This window comes from Littorina saxatilis, linkage group LG8 (genome assembly GCF_037325665.1).
Source record: "Littorina saxatilis isolate snail1 linkage group LG8, US_GU_Lsax_2.0, whole genome shotgun sequence".
Classification (NCBI taxonomy): Eukaryota; Metazoa; Mollusca; class Gastropoda; order Littorinimorpha; family Littorinidae; genus Littorina; species Littorina saxatilis.
In genome coordinates, this window is record NC_090252.1 from 61700860 (window position 1) to 61719980 (window position 19121).

The 19121-nt window shown below is 42.9% G+C and overlaps 1 protein-coding gene across 1 annotated transcript in view; it reads left to right on the plus strand.

Annotated features, from left to right (window-relative positions):
• LOC138974028 (serine/threonine-protein kinase SIK3-like) overlaps positions 1–19121 on the plus strand; it is a 57738-nt gene that overhangs the window by 33354 nt on the left and 5263 nt on the right. Inside the window, exons 10-15 of the mRNA XM_070346730.1 lie at positions 217–338; positions 1151–1269; positions 2941–3092; positions 4046–4281; positions 5010–5093; positions 9837–9913. Of these exons, the coding sequence (XP_070202831.1) occupies positions 217–338; positions 1151–1269; positions 2941–3092; positions 4046–4281; positions 5010–5093; positions 9837–9911 (788 nt within the window). The 3' untranslated portion in view covers positions 9912–9913. The remainder of the gene's footprint in view (positions 1–216; positions 339–1150; positions 1270–2940; positions 3093–4045; positions 4282–5009; positions 5094–9836; positions 9914–19121) is intronic.

A 19121-nucleotide genomic window follows, 5' to 3' on the forward strand; every position in this document is an offset into this window, starting at 1 on the left:
AAATGTTACTAGACTACTTTCCTTCACAAGCGCATCCCAAAGTCGACCCAGTATTTTGGATGTTCGAATACTGTGTGGAGTACACTGATTTTTCCTGAAAATAAGCAAAGTTTCTTTGAGAATACTCCAAGTGCAAAACGGGGGGTTCCCAGGTCTGAATATAGGATCAAACACACTTTGTCACTGCTGACTGAAGCCTACTTGTTGTGTGTGCAGGATCCCACTTAGGGCGGCGAGCGTCTGATGGAGGGGCCAACATCCAGCTGTTCTCTCAGCATTTCCAGCGCTTGATGCAGGACTCACAGCCCTCCAGCATTGAGGCCCTACATCTTAATCAGGTGACTACATGCATGCACGCCCACACACACACACATACACCCACACCACACCACACCACACCACACCACACTCACACACACACACACACATACACCCACACCACACCACACCACACACACACACACACACACATACACCCACACCACACCACACCACACCACACCACACACACACACACACACATACACCCACACCACACCACACCACACCACACACACACACACACACCCACACCACACCACACCACACCACACCACACCACACACACACACACACACACACACACACACACACACACACACACACACACACAGACATAAACACACGCGCACACAGACCACACACAAACGCACACACATACCTAGCAAAAATACACACACATGCATATTTGTCCGGCTGTTTTTGCATGTGTGACCACTCACGTGCTTAATTATGCTTCATGCAAGTTTTTCTTTAGCATTGGTCCTGGTGTCTTTAAAAGCAAAAATTAATCAAGTTTCCAAAAAATTCAACAGAGTCATTTTTGCTCTGTTTTAGTTTAGATTAATTCCCAAGGAAACTTAACTTCCATTTCTTCATTCCCTAACAACTGAAGGATGTGTTTGTATCAAACTCAGCTTGCCTCAATGCCACCTCTAGAGAAGAGAACAAAGAGTCCTCTGTCACCTTCTCATAAGTCACAGTTACATACCACATTCATATCTGTTGAAGGGTGAAGTCCCACACCTTCTTGTCCGATGCGATGAACCTTGAACCATTGAACACATCCTTTGGCTTTCTCTTACTAATGTTTACCTATGCATTGTTTCAGTCCAACATATCCCCGACGGGTATCCCCCTGCCCACCCCCTCCCTACACAACTCCATCACAGTAGAAGAGGCAGAAGACGGCAGCTGTGATCAGGAGCCCGACATGGAGGCTGTACAAAGGTAAGTTGGCTGTCAGGTGGAAGTTGTTGGGATCAGGAGCCCGACATGGAGGCTGTACAAAGGTAAGTTGGCTGTCAGGTGGAAGTTGCTGTGATCAGGAGCCCGACATAGAAGCTGTACAAAGGTAAGTTGGCTGTCAGGTGGAAGTTGTTGGGATTAGGAGCCCGACATGGAGGCTGTACAAAGGTAAGTTGGCTGTCAGGTGGAAGTTGCTGTGATCAGGAGCCCGACATAGAAGCTGTACAAAGGTAAGTTGGCTGTCAGGTGGAAGTTGTTGGGATCAGGAGCCCGACATGGAGGCTGTACAAAGGTAAGTTGGCTGTCAGGTGGAAGTTGTTGGGATTAGGACTTGTCTTGGTGAGTACTTTGATATTTTGAGTTTTGTGATAAGAGTAGGAATAGAAGTTTTTCGGAAATAACTCCGCAGACAGGAACACGTGTTTCCGACACACCCCTCCCTAGTGATTGGCCTATCCAATGTTTGTCAGAGATCTTGGCAAGGGTATTCACTCTTCCAAAACCTATACAAACCCGACGGAGTTATTTTCAGAATGCGTCTATTACTGCCTTTTTGATATTTTGAGTTTCGTTCTTGGTACAGTTATCCTGTGGAAATGATTGAGAAACAGACTTGTCTTTCAGTGTTGTCCAGTGTTGGACAATAGGTCAGTTAGACCTGGATTGAAAATATAAATTCCCCCCGTGGGTTAGGGGGAGTCCCATATTGGTTGGGACGAGAAAGAATTTACCCGATGCTCCCCAGCATGTCGTAAGAGGCGACTAACGGATTCTGTTTCTCCTTTTACCCTTGTTAAGTGTTTCTTGTATAGAATATAGTCAATTTTTGTAAAGATTTTAGTCAAGCAGTATGTAAGAAATGTTAAGTCCTTTGTACTGGAAACTTGCATTCTCACAGTAAGGTAATATATTGTACTACGTTGCAAGCCCCTGGAGCACATTTTTGATTAGTGCTTTTGTGAACAAGAAACAATTAACAAGTGGCTCTATCCCATCTTCCCCCTTCCCCCGTCGCGATATAACCTTCGTGGTTGAAAACGACGTTAAACACCAAATAAAGAAAGAAAGAAAGAAAGAAAGAAAATATAAATCGGTCAAAATGTCCTGGCTGCGAAAAATTGTTGTGTCAGAAAGCATCCTATGTTTGAAAGCTACGTTGTTGGTACCACTGTGTCAGAAATCATCCTATGTTTGAAAGCTACGTTCTTGGTACCACTGTGTCAGAAAGCATCCTATGTTTGAAAGCTATTGTTGTTGGTACCACTGTGTCAGAAAGCATCCTATGTTTGAAAGCTACGTTGTTGGTACCACTGTGTCAGTGACCCCACGCTCGCCTCATCGCTGTTGTTTTGCGCATGGCCAGCATGAAGGTAATGTTTTGTATCAAGGGGTCCCTGTTATTCCAACAATTTCTTTAGAAAGGTTTCCAGTGAACAGGTGCTCTAATTTCCTTTCTTTATCTCAAACCTTTTCCCATCCGACCCCACCCACCCGACCCCACCCACCTAAAATGAAATCTTACATCTGAACATATGGGGTCGCTATGGCAATGTGAATTCTAGAACGAGAACTTGTTTGGGGTCCTTTACTTTATTGGCAGGTGATCTTTATCTACAGGACAGGTGGAACTCTATGATGTATTGTGTGTGACAGGTACATGACGAGTAGAGGCTACAATAAACGACACACATTAGCCATGGCCAACCCCATATCAGAGATACCCGATGAACTGCAGCAAAAGTTGACGCTACAACCCATCCGCAGCCGCCGCCAGCCCGCTCTGCACTCCCCTACACACACATCAGGTGAGCATTGTTTGGCTTGTTTTGTATGTCTTGCTCTCTATTTCATGCCTTCATCTGGTAGAGAAACAAATAGCCTTCAAATGTCTTCCAAGCTTCACTACAAAATATGTTTCTAACTGTAGAGTAAGTAGTTCAGTTTGTCAAAAAGATCTGTTTGGATCTTACTTGGCAACTTCAATCAGGGGAAGTAATTTGTACCAGCTCTTTGATTTGGTTAGAGGAAAATTTGGTTTGTTTCGAGAATCGGAAGATTGTTTATCTGTAAGATTGTTTATCTGTAGGACTTCTACAGTGTCATTTTATGCTAGTGTGTGTGTGTGTGTGTGTGCGTGTGTGCATGTGTGTGCGCTCCTTAAAAAAAGTCAATCATTTTCACTGCACCTCAAATGGGCGGGGATGTAGCTCAGTCGGTAGCGTGCTGGATTTGTATCCAGTTGGCCGCTGTTAGCGTGAGTTCGTCCCCACGTTCGGCGAGAGATTTATTTCTCAGAGTCAACTTTGTGTGCAGACTCTCCTCGGTGTCCGAACACCCCCCGTGTGTACACGCAAGCACAAGACCAAGTGCGCACGAAAAAGTACGCATGATCCTGTAATCCATGTCAGAGTTCGGTGGGTTATAGAAACACGAAAATACCCAGCATGCTTTTTTCCGAAAACGGCGTATGGCTGCCTAAATGGCGGGGTAAAAAACTGTCATACACGTAAAATTCCACTCGTGCAAAAAACACGATTGTAAGTGGGAGTTTCAGCCCACGAACGCAGAAGAAGAAGAAGAACTGCACCTCAAATACTTGTACACCAAACTTGTCTTCATTTCGGGACTCCTTCAAAGACTTGCGAGATACTTACGCGTGTGTTAGTTTGAGTGTGTTTGTTTAGTAATTAGTTGTGTCTTCAAAAATTTAATCATTTTCAAAACACCTCAAATACCTGTACATCCATCCTGTCCTCAGCACGGGACTCCTTCAAAGACTTGCACTGCCTGCACCTGCCGTCAGAGCGCTTCTCTCCCGTGCGGCGGGCCAGCGACGGGCTGCAGGGGGGCATCCAGAAACACCAGGCCCACCTGGAGAAGATCTACAACCAGACCATCTCCGGGGAAACCACGTCTCCTGTCGCCGGAGGTAGCTCCAGACACAGCAGTCACAGCAGTCTCAAGACACTGCACCAGGAGCACCAGGAGTTACAGGTTAGACACTGTGCTTGCGCACGGTAAAGATCATTAGTTTGCAGCGAAAGTCTTAGGGCTTGGAGAACTCAACACAATATATGCAGGAATAAATAATTTTAAAAATGAGACGCGGTAAAGATCACAAGTTCACTGCGAAAGTCTCAGGGCTTGGAGACCGCATCACAATGTATACAGGAGTTACAGGTTAGACACTGTGCATGCGCACAGTAAAGATCACAAGTTAACAGCAAAAGTAGTAGGGCTTGGAAAACTCAACACAATGTATACAGGAATAAACGATGTAAGACACTGCGCATGCACACTGTAAAGATCACAAGTTCACAGCAAAAGCCTCAGGGCTGGGAGAATTCAGGTATATAGGAATAAACAACTTTAGAAATTAGGTACACAATATCGCAAGTTAGTTTGCAGCGAAAGTCTCAGGGCTTAGAAAACATAAACACAATATATACAGGAGTATACATTTTAAAAATGGGTAGCGCTGTACTGTAGGGAAGCTCACTCTCCCTGGCCCAAGGAGAAAGTGGCCTGAATTTCCATGAGGGTATAACCCCACAGGACTACAGGATAAATTTGGCAAAGAAATGTACAACATTTTGAAGTTAACACATGGTTTTCTTCTGTATATCACTGTCCTTTTTCTGCTCTAACTTTGGTTGTAAATTCCCAAAGTTGTGCCCGTTTCGCACTGAAGGGTGAAATGTTATGCTGTGTATGTCTGACAGATGCAGATGTCCGCGATGCCAGCCAACAGACAGGCAGAACTACAGCAGCAACACCAGCTGCACCGACTGCAGACCTCCTTACAGGTACGTCCCACTCTCTCCCCCTTCCCTCTTTTATCCTCCAGCCGTCCCCCCCCCCCCCCCCTTTCTTTTCCCCCAGAACTTCATTCATGGGAATCAGTTTTTAAATTTTGTATTGCTGTTGTTACATTTTTTTTGTTTCGCAGCCATGACATGATTGTTGATTGGGCATTAGGCTAAGTTGTGTCCCTTAGACTGCATGGGTTGGTTTAGGTTTGGATGTTATTTGGGGTTGAGTTTTGTGAGCACAAAGTCTACGTCAGTCAGCCAGTTCAGATCTGTCCTCTTTCTAATTTCTGCACACGTTTGACATGAAGACGTAATGTTCTAGTCTCTGGACCTGAAGACGTAATGTTCTAGTCTCGAGACAGTGCAGTAGTCAGTGATAGTTGTTCTTGTTTCTCTGACGTTCACTTGCTTTCGCTCTATCTCCTCATCATAAACTTACACTAACTTTCAAGTTGTGATAATGGTCTGCACGCAAACTTTGCAAGCACAGCGACTTACTTCATACACTGTCTTTGAGAATTGTAGACACCTAACTTTGAGCGCTCTTTTACAATATGCACGCCTGATGTTAACACTCACTTTCTCTGCAGTGACAGTCAGGTTCTGCTTCATGTGGAGCTATGCTTCCATAACTGCCTTTTGCAGACCTGTTTACCCTTACGATTTTGGCGTAATTTATTACGATTTTCTGCAAAAAATACGCCATTCCGCTATCCGTGTCAAGACTACGATTTTCATTGAAAAAAAAAAGTTAAAATTTTTTTTTATTTTTTTTATTTTTTTTTATTAATTCAAATGTTTGGCATTGTTTTTTTTCAATGGTAAAATGGGGTGAAAAAGCACATGACTGACCAGAGATCATGTCTGTCTGATGAGACGCTGGAGAGCCTTCTAGTGGTGAAGTCTCGCCCTCACTCATGCGGCAAGCGCAAGTACAGTAGAGTTCAGCGCTTGACACACTGAAAAAGGCCTACAGCGAGCAAAAGAAAAAGAATCAGTGATGCATGTGCTTTTGATGTGATCTTCTTTGAAATTATGATGACTACAAAAACTGACTGATGTGTTTTGTTTGTGAATGATGGACTCATATAGGTGCATGATTGCGTTTCGCAGACACAGTTGTCATGTGCGTTGTAATTGGCGACAAATGCTGGATGATTACTATTTTTGTGCCAGGATTACTATTTTTGGGGCTGAGCATTACTCCAAAACACTTATGGGGGTAAACAGGTCTGCTTTTGACTTTCAAGAAATATTTTCCACAAACTTGGGCTTGATACATGAAAAAGGAATAGATTGGACTTCATACTTGAAAGAGGAATGCCCTGCAGTCCGGACTGACGATCTAACAGCGAACGACAAGAAGAAGAAGACGAAAGAGGAATAAATTGGTCTTGATGCTTGAAAGAGGAATAATTTGGACTTGATAATTGAAAGAGGAATAATTTGGACTTGATACTTGAAAGAGGAATAATTTGGACTTGATACTTGAACAAAATTGGATTGACTTGATACTTGAACAAAATTGGATTCAATACTTAAAGGAGGAATATATTGGACTCAATACTTGCAAGAGGAATAGATTTGTCTCAGTATTTGAAAGAGGAATAGATTGGAGGTGATACTTGAAAGAGGAATAGATGTGACTCAATACTTGAAAGAGGAATAGATTGGATCTGATACTTCAATGAGGAAAAGATTGGAATTAATACATGAAAATAAAATAGATTGGACGTGATACTTGAAAGAGAAAAGATTTTAATTGATATTTATATCTAAAATAAAAAAGAATAGATTGGACTGGATACTTGAAAGAGGAATAGATTGGACTTTAACCTTGGTATGCAGATAGCCCCCTCCATGCATGGCTCTGTTTCAACAGGGTGCAGATTAGCATGAGTAGGCGATGAGGGGGGAGGACATTTTGTATCAGTGTTAGTTATGTTTCTGTTTGTACCTCTCTGCTTCTGCTTTGCATGTAAGATCTGTGGACTTGTTTCTCTTACTCTCTGTTTACTCAGATTTACTTATCAACTAAATTGCATTTTGAGTTTGAGTCAACACTTGCTAGTTGTTTGTGTATTTCGTTCTCTGCATGTTTTCATTTCATAAGATTTAAAAAAAAAAAAAAATGACTGTGCTTGTTTGATTTTAACCTGTTTCTTTTGCTATTTCAGTATGGATTTTCCCAGCTTACGTTTTGATGTTTTTAACGTTTGAGTTGTTCTTGTGTAGCGGGGTGTACCTGCTTGGCTTCAAGTGTTTGTTGACCTGCGTTGCTTTTTTCAGGCCTTCCAAATGTCTTCGCCTCGCTCTCCCTCCCCTTTTGCACATTGTATGACCCTCGGTTGGCATTCGCATTTTGCAACCGGCACGGTTGGCCTAGTGGTAAGGCGTCCGCCCCGTGTTCGGGAGGTCGTGGGTTCGAACCCCGGCCGGGTCATACCTAAGACTTTAAAATTGGCAATCTAGTGGCTGCTCCGCCTGGCGTCTGGCATTATGGGGTTAGTGCTAGGACTGGTTGGTCCGGTGTCAGAATAATGTGACTGGGTGAGACATGAAGCCTGTGCTGCGACTTCTGTCTTGTGTGTGGCGCACGTTAAATGTCAAAGCAGCACCGCCCTGATATGGCCCTTCGTGGTCGGCTGGGCGTTAAGCAAACAAACAAACAAACAAAAATTCGCATTTTGCGTTATTCTTTTTTCCCTCCCCTGTCTGTTTTGTCAAGTGACTTTGATGACCCTACGTTTTGTGTTGTTGTTTTTGTCAAGTGACTTTGATGACCCTACGTTTTGTGTTGTTGTTTTTGTCAAGTGACTTTGATGACCCTATGTTTTGTGTTGTTGTTTTTGTCAAGTGACTTTGATGACCCTACGTTTTGTGTTGTTGTTTTTGTCACGGTCGAGTTGTTTGTTCCTGGCTGTAGTTCTGATCTGTGAGATTTTGTTTGTTGGATAGTTGTGGCACCCGTCCGTCCCCACCCCCCCATCCACACACACACAAGCGTGAATCCCCCATCTCCCACCTCAACCCCCTGATAGTCATATGTGTGCATGTCTGACTATCTCCCCCTCAAAAAGTCTTTGTGAGAAAAAAAAATGTCAAAAACCATTAGCTCTTGCAAGGGGAGAAATCTTCAAATAGTGGATCTTTCATCAGGTACATAAAATTTGCATTTCGAGTGAAAAAGATTGAAAATTAGAATTGATGTTAAATTGTTAAAAAAAAACAAAAGGCATAAAAAAAGTGATAAATGCAAACTCTACAAAATTTGCAAAGGTAAATGCCAAGATACTAGAAAACCTACTCATATGACAAAGGAAGGCAGGGAAAAGAAGTGAGGACCATTCTTAATTACCCCCAAAACAACATGCACACTAGGTTACACAGTTAATATCATAATGACAGACAAAGACACACACAGAGGCACACACACACATGCACGCACACACACACACACACACACACACGCACACACACACACACACACACACACACACACACACACACACACACACCCACAAACGCATACACAAACACCCACACACACACACACACACACAACCAACCCTAACGTCCACTATTTGAGGATTTCTCTCCTTGCAAGAGCTAATGGTTTTTGACTGGGGTTTTTTTTCTCACAAAGACTGACTTTTTGAGGGGGAGATAGTCAGACAAGCACACATATGACTATCAGGGGGTGCTATTCAGGCTAGCCAAAAGATGCAGCCTTCCCACTTTGGGTGGTATCCCCTTATTCTACTTGTGTTGAAAAGCTTGTGCAGCTATAACTTGAGGAGGAAAGAGGGGCAGGGAGGATGACGAGTTTTAGTTGACCCCACTCTCACTTTTCATTCCTTTATCTTAGTTTTGTTCTTGTTTTGTGTGTGTGTTTTTTTGTGTGTGTGCATGCTTTGTGTGTGTGTGTGTGTGTGTGTGTCTGTGTGTGTGTGTGTGTGTGTGTGTGTGCATGCATGCATGCATGCCGGGTGTGTGTGTGTCTGTGCGTGCGTGCATGTGAGCATGTGTTTTATTGTTTTAGGAGTAAAAGGGGGTATGTTTTGTGTCAGGAGCTGTTCCTTCATTCAGAGATGCCAGAGGCAATGTTGACAGAATGTGTTGTAGTGCTGTGTGTTTGTCTTGGCGCATGTCACGTCCTGTGCATCACTGGGGCTGTCTTGACTCGGCTGAGACGACTGTGTCTTACCCTCCCTCCGTCTGCACCGTCTCACAATAACTCCTTTTCTTTCCGTGTTGTGTGCTATCTTTTGTCAGCAACATCTGTCAGCAAAGTCTTTGTTTCCACGTTGTGTGCTATCTTTTGTCAGCAAATTCTTTGTTTCTGCAGGGTCTTACCCCCCTGTCTCCATTTCAAGGTGCTGCAGAAGGAACCTATCCGCCATCACACTCTGCACTCCCATCACCCCCCCCCCCCCCCCCCCCTGACCCCATCTGATGCACTTGTTGTCTGATCTATGAGTTGAATGTAGGTGTCAAAGTCGAAGTGTACTACACAGGTCAAGAATGCAGCTGCCTGTGCATGCATGTTTTGAGGGAACAACATGGCTAGTGATGCTTGAATGGCATGATCTATTTTATGTTGTCAATCTTGAGTTGTTGTTGTAATAGTTGTCAGTTTTCAGTTGTTGTTGTTGATGTTGTAATAGTTGTCAATTTTCAGTTGTTGATGTTGTGGTAGTGGTCAATTTTGAGTTGTTGTTGATGTTGTTTTTGCAGCCTCCTGTTATCATCTGTCCTCCGCTGTTGAGCAATGGTTGTTTCTTCCCTTCTACCACCACCTCCTCTAGTTGAGGGTCTGTTTTAGGATCTTTTGTTTTTTGCCCTCCGCCAATGCCCCCCCCCCCCCCCCCCCCCCTCTCACTCCTACCCAATCTACCACCAACCAGCCTGAGTATGGGGCAAAAGAAAGGCCTTTATTGTACAGTGTATTTGCTTGCTTAAACTTGTTTTGTGATACACATTCTGGGAGGTAAATGTTTTTGTTTTGAAATAAACTTATGAAAAAGAATTAAATGTGTATATATATAATTCTGTGATAAGATACAGATTGGTATGATAGTTTAGTGAAAAAGGAAGAGATTTTTCTTGCCATGGCATAAGATAAATGTACCTGTGGCTGAGGATTATTTTTGTCCTTGTAATTTTGTTATAGTTGTGTGGAAAAGAAAGCATGCCTTCTTTTTTAATAACAATAATAACTAAGGGTATTTATATAGCGCAAAAGATGACCTAACATAGTTCTAGGTGCCTTCAACAGAACTTTCCAAAAAGATAATGTGAATGTATTTATGCAAAGTACGGCAAGCTTTATTGTCCGGAATTTGTAACTGTTTATTGGCAAAGTTAGCAAGAGGTTGAAAGAATCAACCCGATTTGAGGACAAGACTCATTTATATCTAACAGTATATCAAGATTTGCAACACTATGATTCCCATTAAGGCCCCCCCAAAAAATAGGTGTGGTTAAGGTAACATAGCCAAAAAAAATAGGGTAGGAAGGTAGGCAATCATTTTTTGTTTAAAACTTTTTTTTCTAATGTGTACAAATTAAACCTACTTGACAGGGAAATAAGTGTGCGACTCGAGCGCTTTCGCTTTCATTGCGTTTTCTGCACTGGGTTTTTTTTAAAAAAATTTTTTTTTTTTTTTTTACAAATGTAATAAAAAGTTATAGGGTCGGCCCCTAAAAATAGGGTAGGTCGGGTTACCGTAACCACACCTATTTTTTTTTTAGGCCTAATGTTCCTGTCAGAGCTAGATTGAGAATGCTGTTTGGGAAGGATGACACTGAATTTTGAGCAAAGAATCATATTAATCTTTGAAGATAGCGCTCTAAATGCATACAACATGTGTAATGGAGTAAGCGAGAGTTATCTGGAACGAATCTCCTGGTACTTGAGAGAATAACAAGCATTGAAATAAACATGTTTGTTAGGCAAAAAAAAAAATAGTCTGTTTATGGTAACCCGACCGACCCTATGTTTTTCGCGCGACCCTGGACTTTTTTTTGGCATTGGGGGGGGGGGGGGGGGGGGGGGGGAAAAAATCTTTTGGTTTTTTTGCAAAATAACGTAAAAATATGGTTTTTGGGAAAAAAAAAAAAAAAATCCCGACCTACCGGCCCTATTTTTTTGGCCTATGTTACCGTAAACAGACCTTTTTTTTGTTGGCCTTATTGTCTCAGGTGCCAGGAGATTGGTTCCGGATCTCGCTTATTCCATTACACATGTCGTATGCATTTAGACCGCTTACTTCCCTTTGGTTATCATATCTCTGAACGGGGCGGGGATGTAGCTCAGTCGGTAGCGCGCTGGATTTGTATCCAGTTGGCCGCTGTCAGCGTGAGTTCGTCCCCACGTTCGGCGAGAGATTTATTTCTCAGAGTCAACTTTGTGTGCAGACTCTCCTCGGTGTCTGAACACCCCCGTGTGTACACGCAAGCACAAGACCAAGTGCGCACGAAAAAGATCCTGTAATCCATGTCAGAGTTCGGTGGGTTATAGAAACACAAAAATACCCAGCATGCTTCCTCCGAAAACGGCGTATGGCTGCCTAAATGGCGGGGTAAAAAACGGTCGTACACGTAAAATTCCACTCGTGCAAAAAAACACGAGTGTACGTGGGAGTTTCAGCCCACGAACGCAGAAGAAGAAGAAGAAGATATCTCTAAACAGCGCTTTGCCTCATTTCCTGGTTTAAGATTCTTTGAAGATGGGATAAGATGAGTTATTTTTAGAAAATGTTTTTGAACTGTGTGAAACAGTGTAGGAACATTCAAGGCCTTTCTTTTGTTGGGTAGACTGGTCCCCTTGTGTAATCCTCCGTGTCCAGTAGGCCCCAGGCTACCGCTACTAAACCTGTGTACATATACCCTAGATCTGTTCTGTACACACCGCTTGACTAGCAACCAAACGTCCCTCTTCTTCACACTCCTTTCTATACTTTGCAGGGTTTTTTAGCTTTATATTTTATCATCATTTTCATTTTTCTTGTGTTTTGAATTAATTAGTCCTAATTTTTGTAGTGGTGGATAATTAGTACAGGAAGCCCGTTTTGTGGACTAACAACCCTCCTCATTCTGTTTACTTTTTGCCTTGTTCTTTGAGCCGAGAGTAAAATATTGATTTCAAGTACATGTAATTGACAGAGACTCAGACGGGCCTAGTTTTGATATCAGTGTGTGTGTTTAAAAATTTGCAGAGTAGGTGCAGTTGTTGAAAATGTAAGACACATACACAATTTGAGTTAAGTCTGAGTTTGTCCCTGTTAAAAGTTGATAGTTTGTATTCCAGAAGCTGACTTTTATTTATTTATTTATTTATTTATTGTTTAATTTATTGTTTTAATTATAGTTTTATTGTTTTATTATTGATATATTTATTTATCTATTTTTTTTATTCAAATCTTTTGTCCCAAAAGTTGACTTGTAAATTATTTTTCGTTTCTGTTTTTGATTCCATTTTGTTTCTTTAAACTCTGCAGTTTGCCATTTCTTTGGTTATTGTTGGCTGTGTGTCTTGCAGAAGCAGACTATGACTTAAACGAAGGGGAAAGTAATGATGCAGACTAACGGATTACGTAAGGCAGAGGAAGGTAGTCATAATTGTAGGCCGCCTGGGATTGTTATACAAAAGCATGATCAAAAATACCTATGATTTATTTGTCTTTTTATTTATTTTTTTGTTTTTTTGTGTTTGATGAGAGGGTTATTGTGTAATGGCATATTTATGTTAAGGGAACTGAGGTATAACGTTACATGTGTTGATCAAAAATGAGAGGTATGACAAATAAAATTTGCTGGGCTTCTGCTTCAAAGTTTTACAGTCGGTGATAGCTTTCCATGAATAGATTTGTGTGTGGTATTTTTTTCATTACAGAACTCTACCCAATGCTCTGTTCCTCGCCTTCCCTCTCCCTCAAACTGCCTGTTTCCAGCAACTTTAAGAACCTGTAGAATTGAAAAGGCTGTTCCAAATTACAATCATTGCACCACCCTTCACTGGTCATAAGGATACCCTGTGGATTTTGCACATATCCCATTTCTGTGTGGACGTTTGATGGTGTTGCCATTTTGTCACATCCAGCACTGGGGATATTGGCACTTGTAATTCTCTTCCTCTTCCCCCTCCCTCTCCTCATGCTCTCACCCCCACCCCCTCATACCTTGGCCATGTTGTGTGTGGGATCACAGTGTGATTGTAGCCTTTAGTCCTTGTTGATAGCAGCCTCAACAGTCCCCTTGTATCTAGTACACAGTGTGATTGTAGCCTTTAGTCCTTGTTGATAGCAGCCGTAACAGTCCCCTTGTATCTAGCACACAGTGTGATTGTAGCCTTTAGTCCTTGTTGATAGCAGCCTTAACAGTCCCCTTGTATCTAGTACACAGTGTGATTGTAGCCTTTAGTCCTTGTTGATAGCAGCCGTAACAGTCCCCTTGTATCTAGCACACAGTGTGATTGTAGCCTTTAGTCCTTGTTGATAGCAGCCATAACAGTCCCCTTGTATCTATCACACAGTGTGATTGTAGCCTTTAGTCCTTGTTGATAGCAGCCTTAACAGTCCCCTTGTATCCAGTACACAGTGTGATTGTAGCCTTTAGTCCTTGTTGATAGCAGCCGTAACAGTCCCCTTGTATCTAGTACACAGTGTGATTGTAGCCTTTAGTCCTTGTTGATAGCAGCCTTAACAGTCCCCTTGTATCTAGTACACAGTGTGATTGTAGCCTTTAGTCCTTGTTGATAGCAGCCGTAACAGTCCCCTTGTATCTAGCACACAGTGTGATTGTAGCCTTTAGTCCTTGTTGATAGCAGCCTCAACAGTCCCCTTGTATCTAGCACACAGTGTGATTGCAGCCTTTAGTCCTTGTTGATAGCAGCCTCAACAGTCCCCTTGTATCTATCACACAGTGTGATTGTAGCCTTTAGTCCTTGTTGATAGCAGCCGTAACAGTCCCCTTGTATCTATCACACAGTGTGATTGTAGCCTTTAGTCCTTGTTGATAGCAGCCATAACAGTCCCCTTGTATCTAGCACACAGTGTGATTGTAGCCTTTAGTCCTTGTTGATAGCAGCCTTAACAGTCCCCTTGTATCTAGTACACAGTGTGATTGCAGCCTTTAGTCCTTGTTGATAGCAGCCTTAACAGCCCCCTTGTATCTAGCACACAGTGTGATTGTAGCCTTTAGTCCTTGTTGATAGCAGCCGTAACAGTCCCCTTGTATCTAGCACACAGTGTGATTGTAGCCTTTAGTCCTTGTTGATAGCAGCCTCAACAGCCCTTGTATCTAGCACACAGTGTGATTGCAGCCTTTAGTCCTTGTTGATAGCAGCCTCAACAGCCCTTGTATCTATCACACAGTGTGATTGTAGCCTTTAGTCCTTGTTGATAGCAGCCGTAACAGTCCCCTTGTATCTAGCACACAGTGTGATTGTAGCCTTTAGTCCTTGTTGATAGCAGCCGTAACAGTCCCCTTGTATCTAGCACACAGTGTGATTGTAGCCTTTAGTCCTTGTTGATAGCAGCCGTAACAGTCCCCTTGTATCTATCACACAGTGTGATTGTAGCCTTTAGTCCTTGTTGATAGCAGCCGTAACAGCCCCCTTGTATCTAGCACACAGTGTGATTGTAGCCTTTAGTCCTTGTTGATAGCAGCCGTAACAGTCCCCTTGTATCTAGCACACAGTGTGATTGTAGCCTTTAGTCCTTGTTGATAGCAGCCGTAACAGTCCCCTTGTATCTAGTACACAGTGTGATTGTAGCCTTTAGTCCTTGTTGATAGCAGCCGTAACAGCCCCCTTGTATCTAGCACACAGTGTGATTGTAGCCTTTAGTCCTTGTTGATAGCAGCCGTAACAGTCCCCTTGTATCTAGCACACAGTGTGATTGTAGCCTTTAGTCCTTGTTGATAGCAGCCGTAACAGTCCCCTTGTATCTAGCACACAGTGTGATTGTAGCCTTTAGTCCTTGTTGATAGCAGCCGTAACAGCCCCCTTGTATCTAGTACACAGTGTGATTGTAGCCTTTAGTCCTTGTTGATAGCAGCCGTAACAGTCCCCTTGTATCTAGTACACAGTGTGATTGTAGCCTTTAGTCCTTGTTGATAGCAGCCGTAACAGTCCCCTTGTATCTATCACACAGTGTGATTGTAGCCTTTAGTCCTTGTTGATAGCAGCCTCAACAGTCCCCTTGTATCTAGCACACAGTGTGATTGTAGCCTTTAGTCCTTGTTGATAGCAGCCTTAACAGTCCCCTTGTATCTAGTACACAGTGTGATTGTAGCCTTTAGTCCTTGTTGATAGCAGCCTTAACAGTCCCCTTGTATCTAGTACACAGTGTGATTGCAGCCTTTAGTCCTTGTTGATAGCAGCCTTAACAGCCCCCTTGTATCTATCACACAGTGTGATTGTAGCCTTTAGTCCTTGTTGATAGCAGCCATAACAGTCCCCTTGTATCTATCACACAGTGTGATTGTAGCCTTTAGTCCTTGTTGATAGCAGCCGTAACAGCCCCCTTGTATCTATCACACAGTGTGATTGTAGCCTTTAGTCCTTGTTGATAGCAGCCTCAACAGTCCCCTTGTATCTAGTACACAGTGTGATTGTAGCCTTTAGTCCTTGTTGATAGCAGCCATAACAGTCCCCTTGTATCTATCACACAGTGTGATTGTAGCCTTTAGTCCTTGTTGATAGCAGCCTTAACAGTCCCCTTGTATCTATCACACAGTGTGATTGTAGCCTTTAGTCCTTGTTGATAGCAGCCTTAACAGTCCCCTTGTATCTAGTACACAGTGTGATTGTAGCCTTTAGTCCTTGTTGATAGCAGCCTCAACAGTCCCCTTGTATCTAGCACACAGTGTGATTGTAGCCTTTAGTCCTTGTTGATAGCAGCCGTAACAGTCCCCTTGTATCTATCACACAGTGTGATTGTAGCCTTTAGTCCTTGTTGATAGCAGCCGTAACAGTCCCCTTGTATCTAGCACACAGTGTGATTGTAGCCTTTAGTCCTTGTTGATAGCAGCCTCAACAGCCCTTGTATCTATCACACAGTGTGATTGTAGCCTTTAGTCCTTGTTGATAGCAGCCTTAACAGTCCCCTTGTATCTAGCACACAGTGTGATTGTAGCCTTTAGTCCTTGTTGATAGCAGCCGTAACAGTCCCCTTGTATCTAGCACACAGTGTGATTGTAGCCTTTAGTCCTTGTTGATAGCAGCCTTAACAGTCCCCTTGTATCTAGTACACAGTGTGATTGTAGCCTTTAGTCCTTGTTGATAGCAGCCATAACAGTCCCCTTGTATCTATCACACAGTGTGATTGTAGCCTTTAGTCCTTGTTGATAGCAGCCTTAACAGCCCCCTTGTATCTATCACACAGTGTGATTGTAGCCTTTAGTCCTTGTTGATAGCAGCCATAACAGTCCCCTTGTATCTATCACACAGTGTGATTGTAGCCTTTAGTCCTTGTTGATAGCAGCCGTAACAGTCCCCTTGTATCTAGTACACAGTGTGATTGTAACCTTTAGTCCTTGTTGATAGCAGCCATAACAGTCCCCTTGTATCTATCACACAGTGTGATTGTAGCCTTTAGTCCTTGTTGATAGCAGCCGTAACAGTCCCCTTGTATCTAGCACACAGTGTGATTGTAGCCTTTAGTCCTTGTTGATAGCAGCCATAACAGTCCCCTTGTATCTAGCACACAGTGTGATTGTAGCCTTTAGTCCTTGTTGATAGCAGCCATAACAGCCCCCTTGTATCTATCACACAGTGTGATTGTAGCCTTTAGTCCTTGTTGATAGCAGCCATAACAGTCCCCTTGTATCTATCACACAGTGTGATTGTAGCCTTTAGTCCTTGTTGATAGCAGCCGTAACAGTCCCCTTGTATCTAGCACACAGTGGAACCCCCTTTTATGTCCTCCAAAAATCGGACAAAATCGGGTCTAGAAAGGACGTAGTCTTTAACTGGAAAAAAATCTACAGAGTTTATGAAACAGAACATGTGGGAAAACAGGGTCTCGGTGGGTGGGGTTAAACCAGGGGACTTGAAAGGGGTTCCGCTGTAGTACGTGTAGTATTGTTAGGAAAGGTGACATTTCATTGCTCTGTAATCAATATAAATTTGAGGGTTTGACCTCCCCCCCCCCCCCCCCCTTTCTCTTTCCTTGATACCTTGGTGGCAAGTGACAATGTAGTGCACAGTTTGTAAATGTCTGCAAGTTGTACCTACCCTCCACAGCACAGGGTTCACTCGAGGAGAACCCCTGCAAGATGGAATCTACTTGAGGGAAAACACCTGTAAAACAAAATCTGCTTAAGGGAGAACCCCTGTAAGACGAAATCTGCTTAAGGGGAAAACCCTGCAAGACAAACTCTGCTTAGGGGAAAACCCTTGTAAGACAAAATCTGCTGAAGGGAAAACCCCTGTAAGACGAAACCTGCTTAGGGGAAAACCCCTGTAAGATTAAATCAGCTTAAAAGAAAACCCCATGTAAGATGAAATCTGCTTAAGGGAAAACCCATGTAAGTTGACATCTGCTTAAGGGAAAACCCATGTAAGACAAAAAAATCTGCTTAAAGGAAAAACCCTGTAAGATGAAATCTGCCTAAGGGAGAACCCCTGTAAGACAAAAATCTGCTTACGGAAAAATCCCTGTAAGATGAAATCTACTTCAGGGAAAACCCCTGTAAGATGAAATCTACTTAAGGGAAAACCCCTGTAAGATGAAACATGATTTAGGCAAAACCCCGGTAAGATGAAATCTGCTTAAGGTGAACTTACTAAGAGTTGATAGCTTTGCTTCATCTGCTAGTTGTCAACTTACCTAAGGCCCCCCCCCCCCCCCCCCCCCCCCCCCAAAAAATAAATCTGTTTTACGGTATCCCGACCGACCCTATTTATTACCGCGACCCTAGACTTTTTTTTGGCATTTGGAAGGAAAAAAAGGTCTGTTTTTTGGCAAAATAACTTGAAAATATGTGGTTTTTTAAGAAAGAAAAAAAAACGACCTACCGACCCTATTTTGTTGGCCTATGTTACCTTAAACAGACTATATATTTTTTTTTTTTGCCTAAGAGAGAGGTTGTGCAGAGAACTGCATCTTTCAATAATGTTTGGTTTAATAAATAAAGAAGGAGTGTTATTCAAATATCTGTTCCCTTTTTGCCTCGGAACTGCACTTTGCAGTGGAGCTGTGTAGAAAACTTGCAGATTTAGGAACTGTGCATGACATGAAGGGGAAGTATCATGGAGAGTTGGTGCTACTGTACAGCGGTGACTAATGACCTGACCCTCATGGTGTGGATCTAATGTGTACCCAGGGCATGATGTTTATTGTGTACCTTATCCTTTCTCCCTGTAGACTCATTGTCATATGCATTTGTTATGAGATGAAGTGTATATATGGAGGACACAGTGTGTTTAGCATGCATTGGGACTGGAAGGGTAGGAGGGGGGGGGGAGGTGATACCCCTCTCTCTCTCTCTGTCTCTATCTCTTTCTCTGTCTCTGTCTCTCTCTCAGTCTCTCTTTCTCTCTCTGTCTCTGTCTCTCTCTCAGTCTCTCTGTCTCTCTTTCTGTGTGTGTGTGTGCCTCTGTCTCTCTCTGTCTCTCTCTTTCTCTCTCTCTCTGTCTTTCTCTCTATCTCTGTCTTTCTCTCTCTCTCTCTCTCTCTCTCTCTCTCTCTCTCTCTCTCTCTGTCTTTCTCTCTCTCAGTCTCTCAGTCTCTCTCTCTCTCTCTCTCTCTCTCTCTCTCTCTCTCTCTCTCTCTCTCTCTCTCTCTCTCTCTCTCTGTCTATCATTCTCTCTGTCTCTCTCTGTCTCTGTCTGTCTGTCTGTCTGTCTGTCTGTCTGTCTCTCTCTCTCTCTCTCTCTCTCTCTCTCTCTCTCTCTCTCTCTCTCTCTCTCTCTCTCTCTCTCTCTCTCTGATTTTAACAGTGCATTCTTTCTTTTAAAAACAATGTAATTTTTAATGGCTTAAATTTTCTGTCTATGGTCGCAAAATTCCTGCC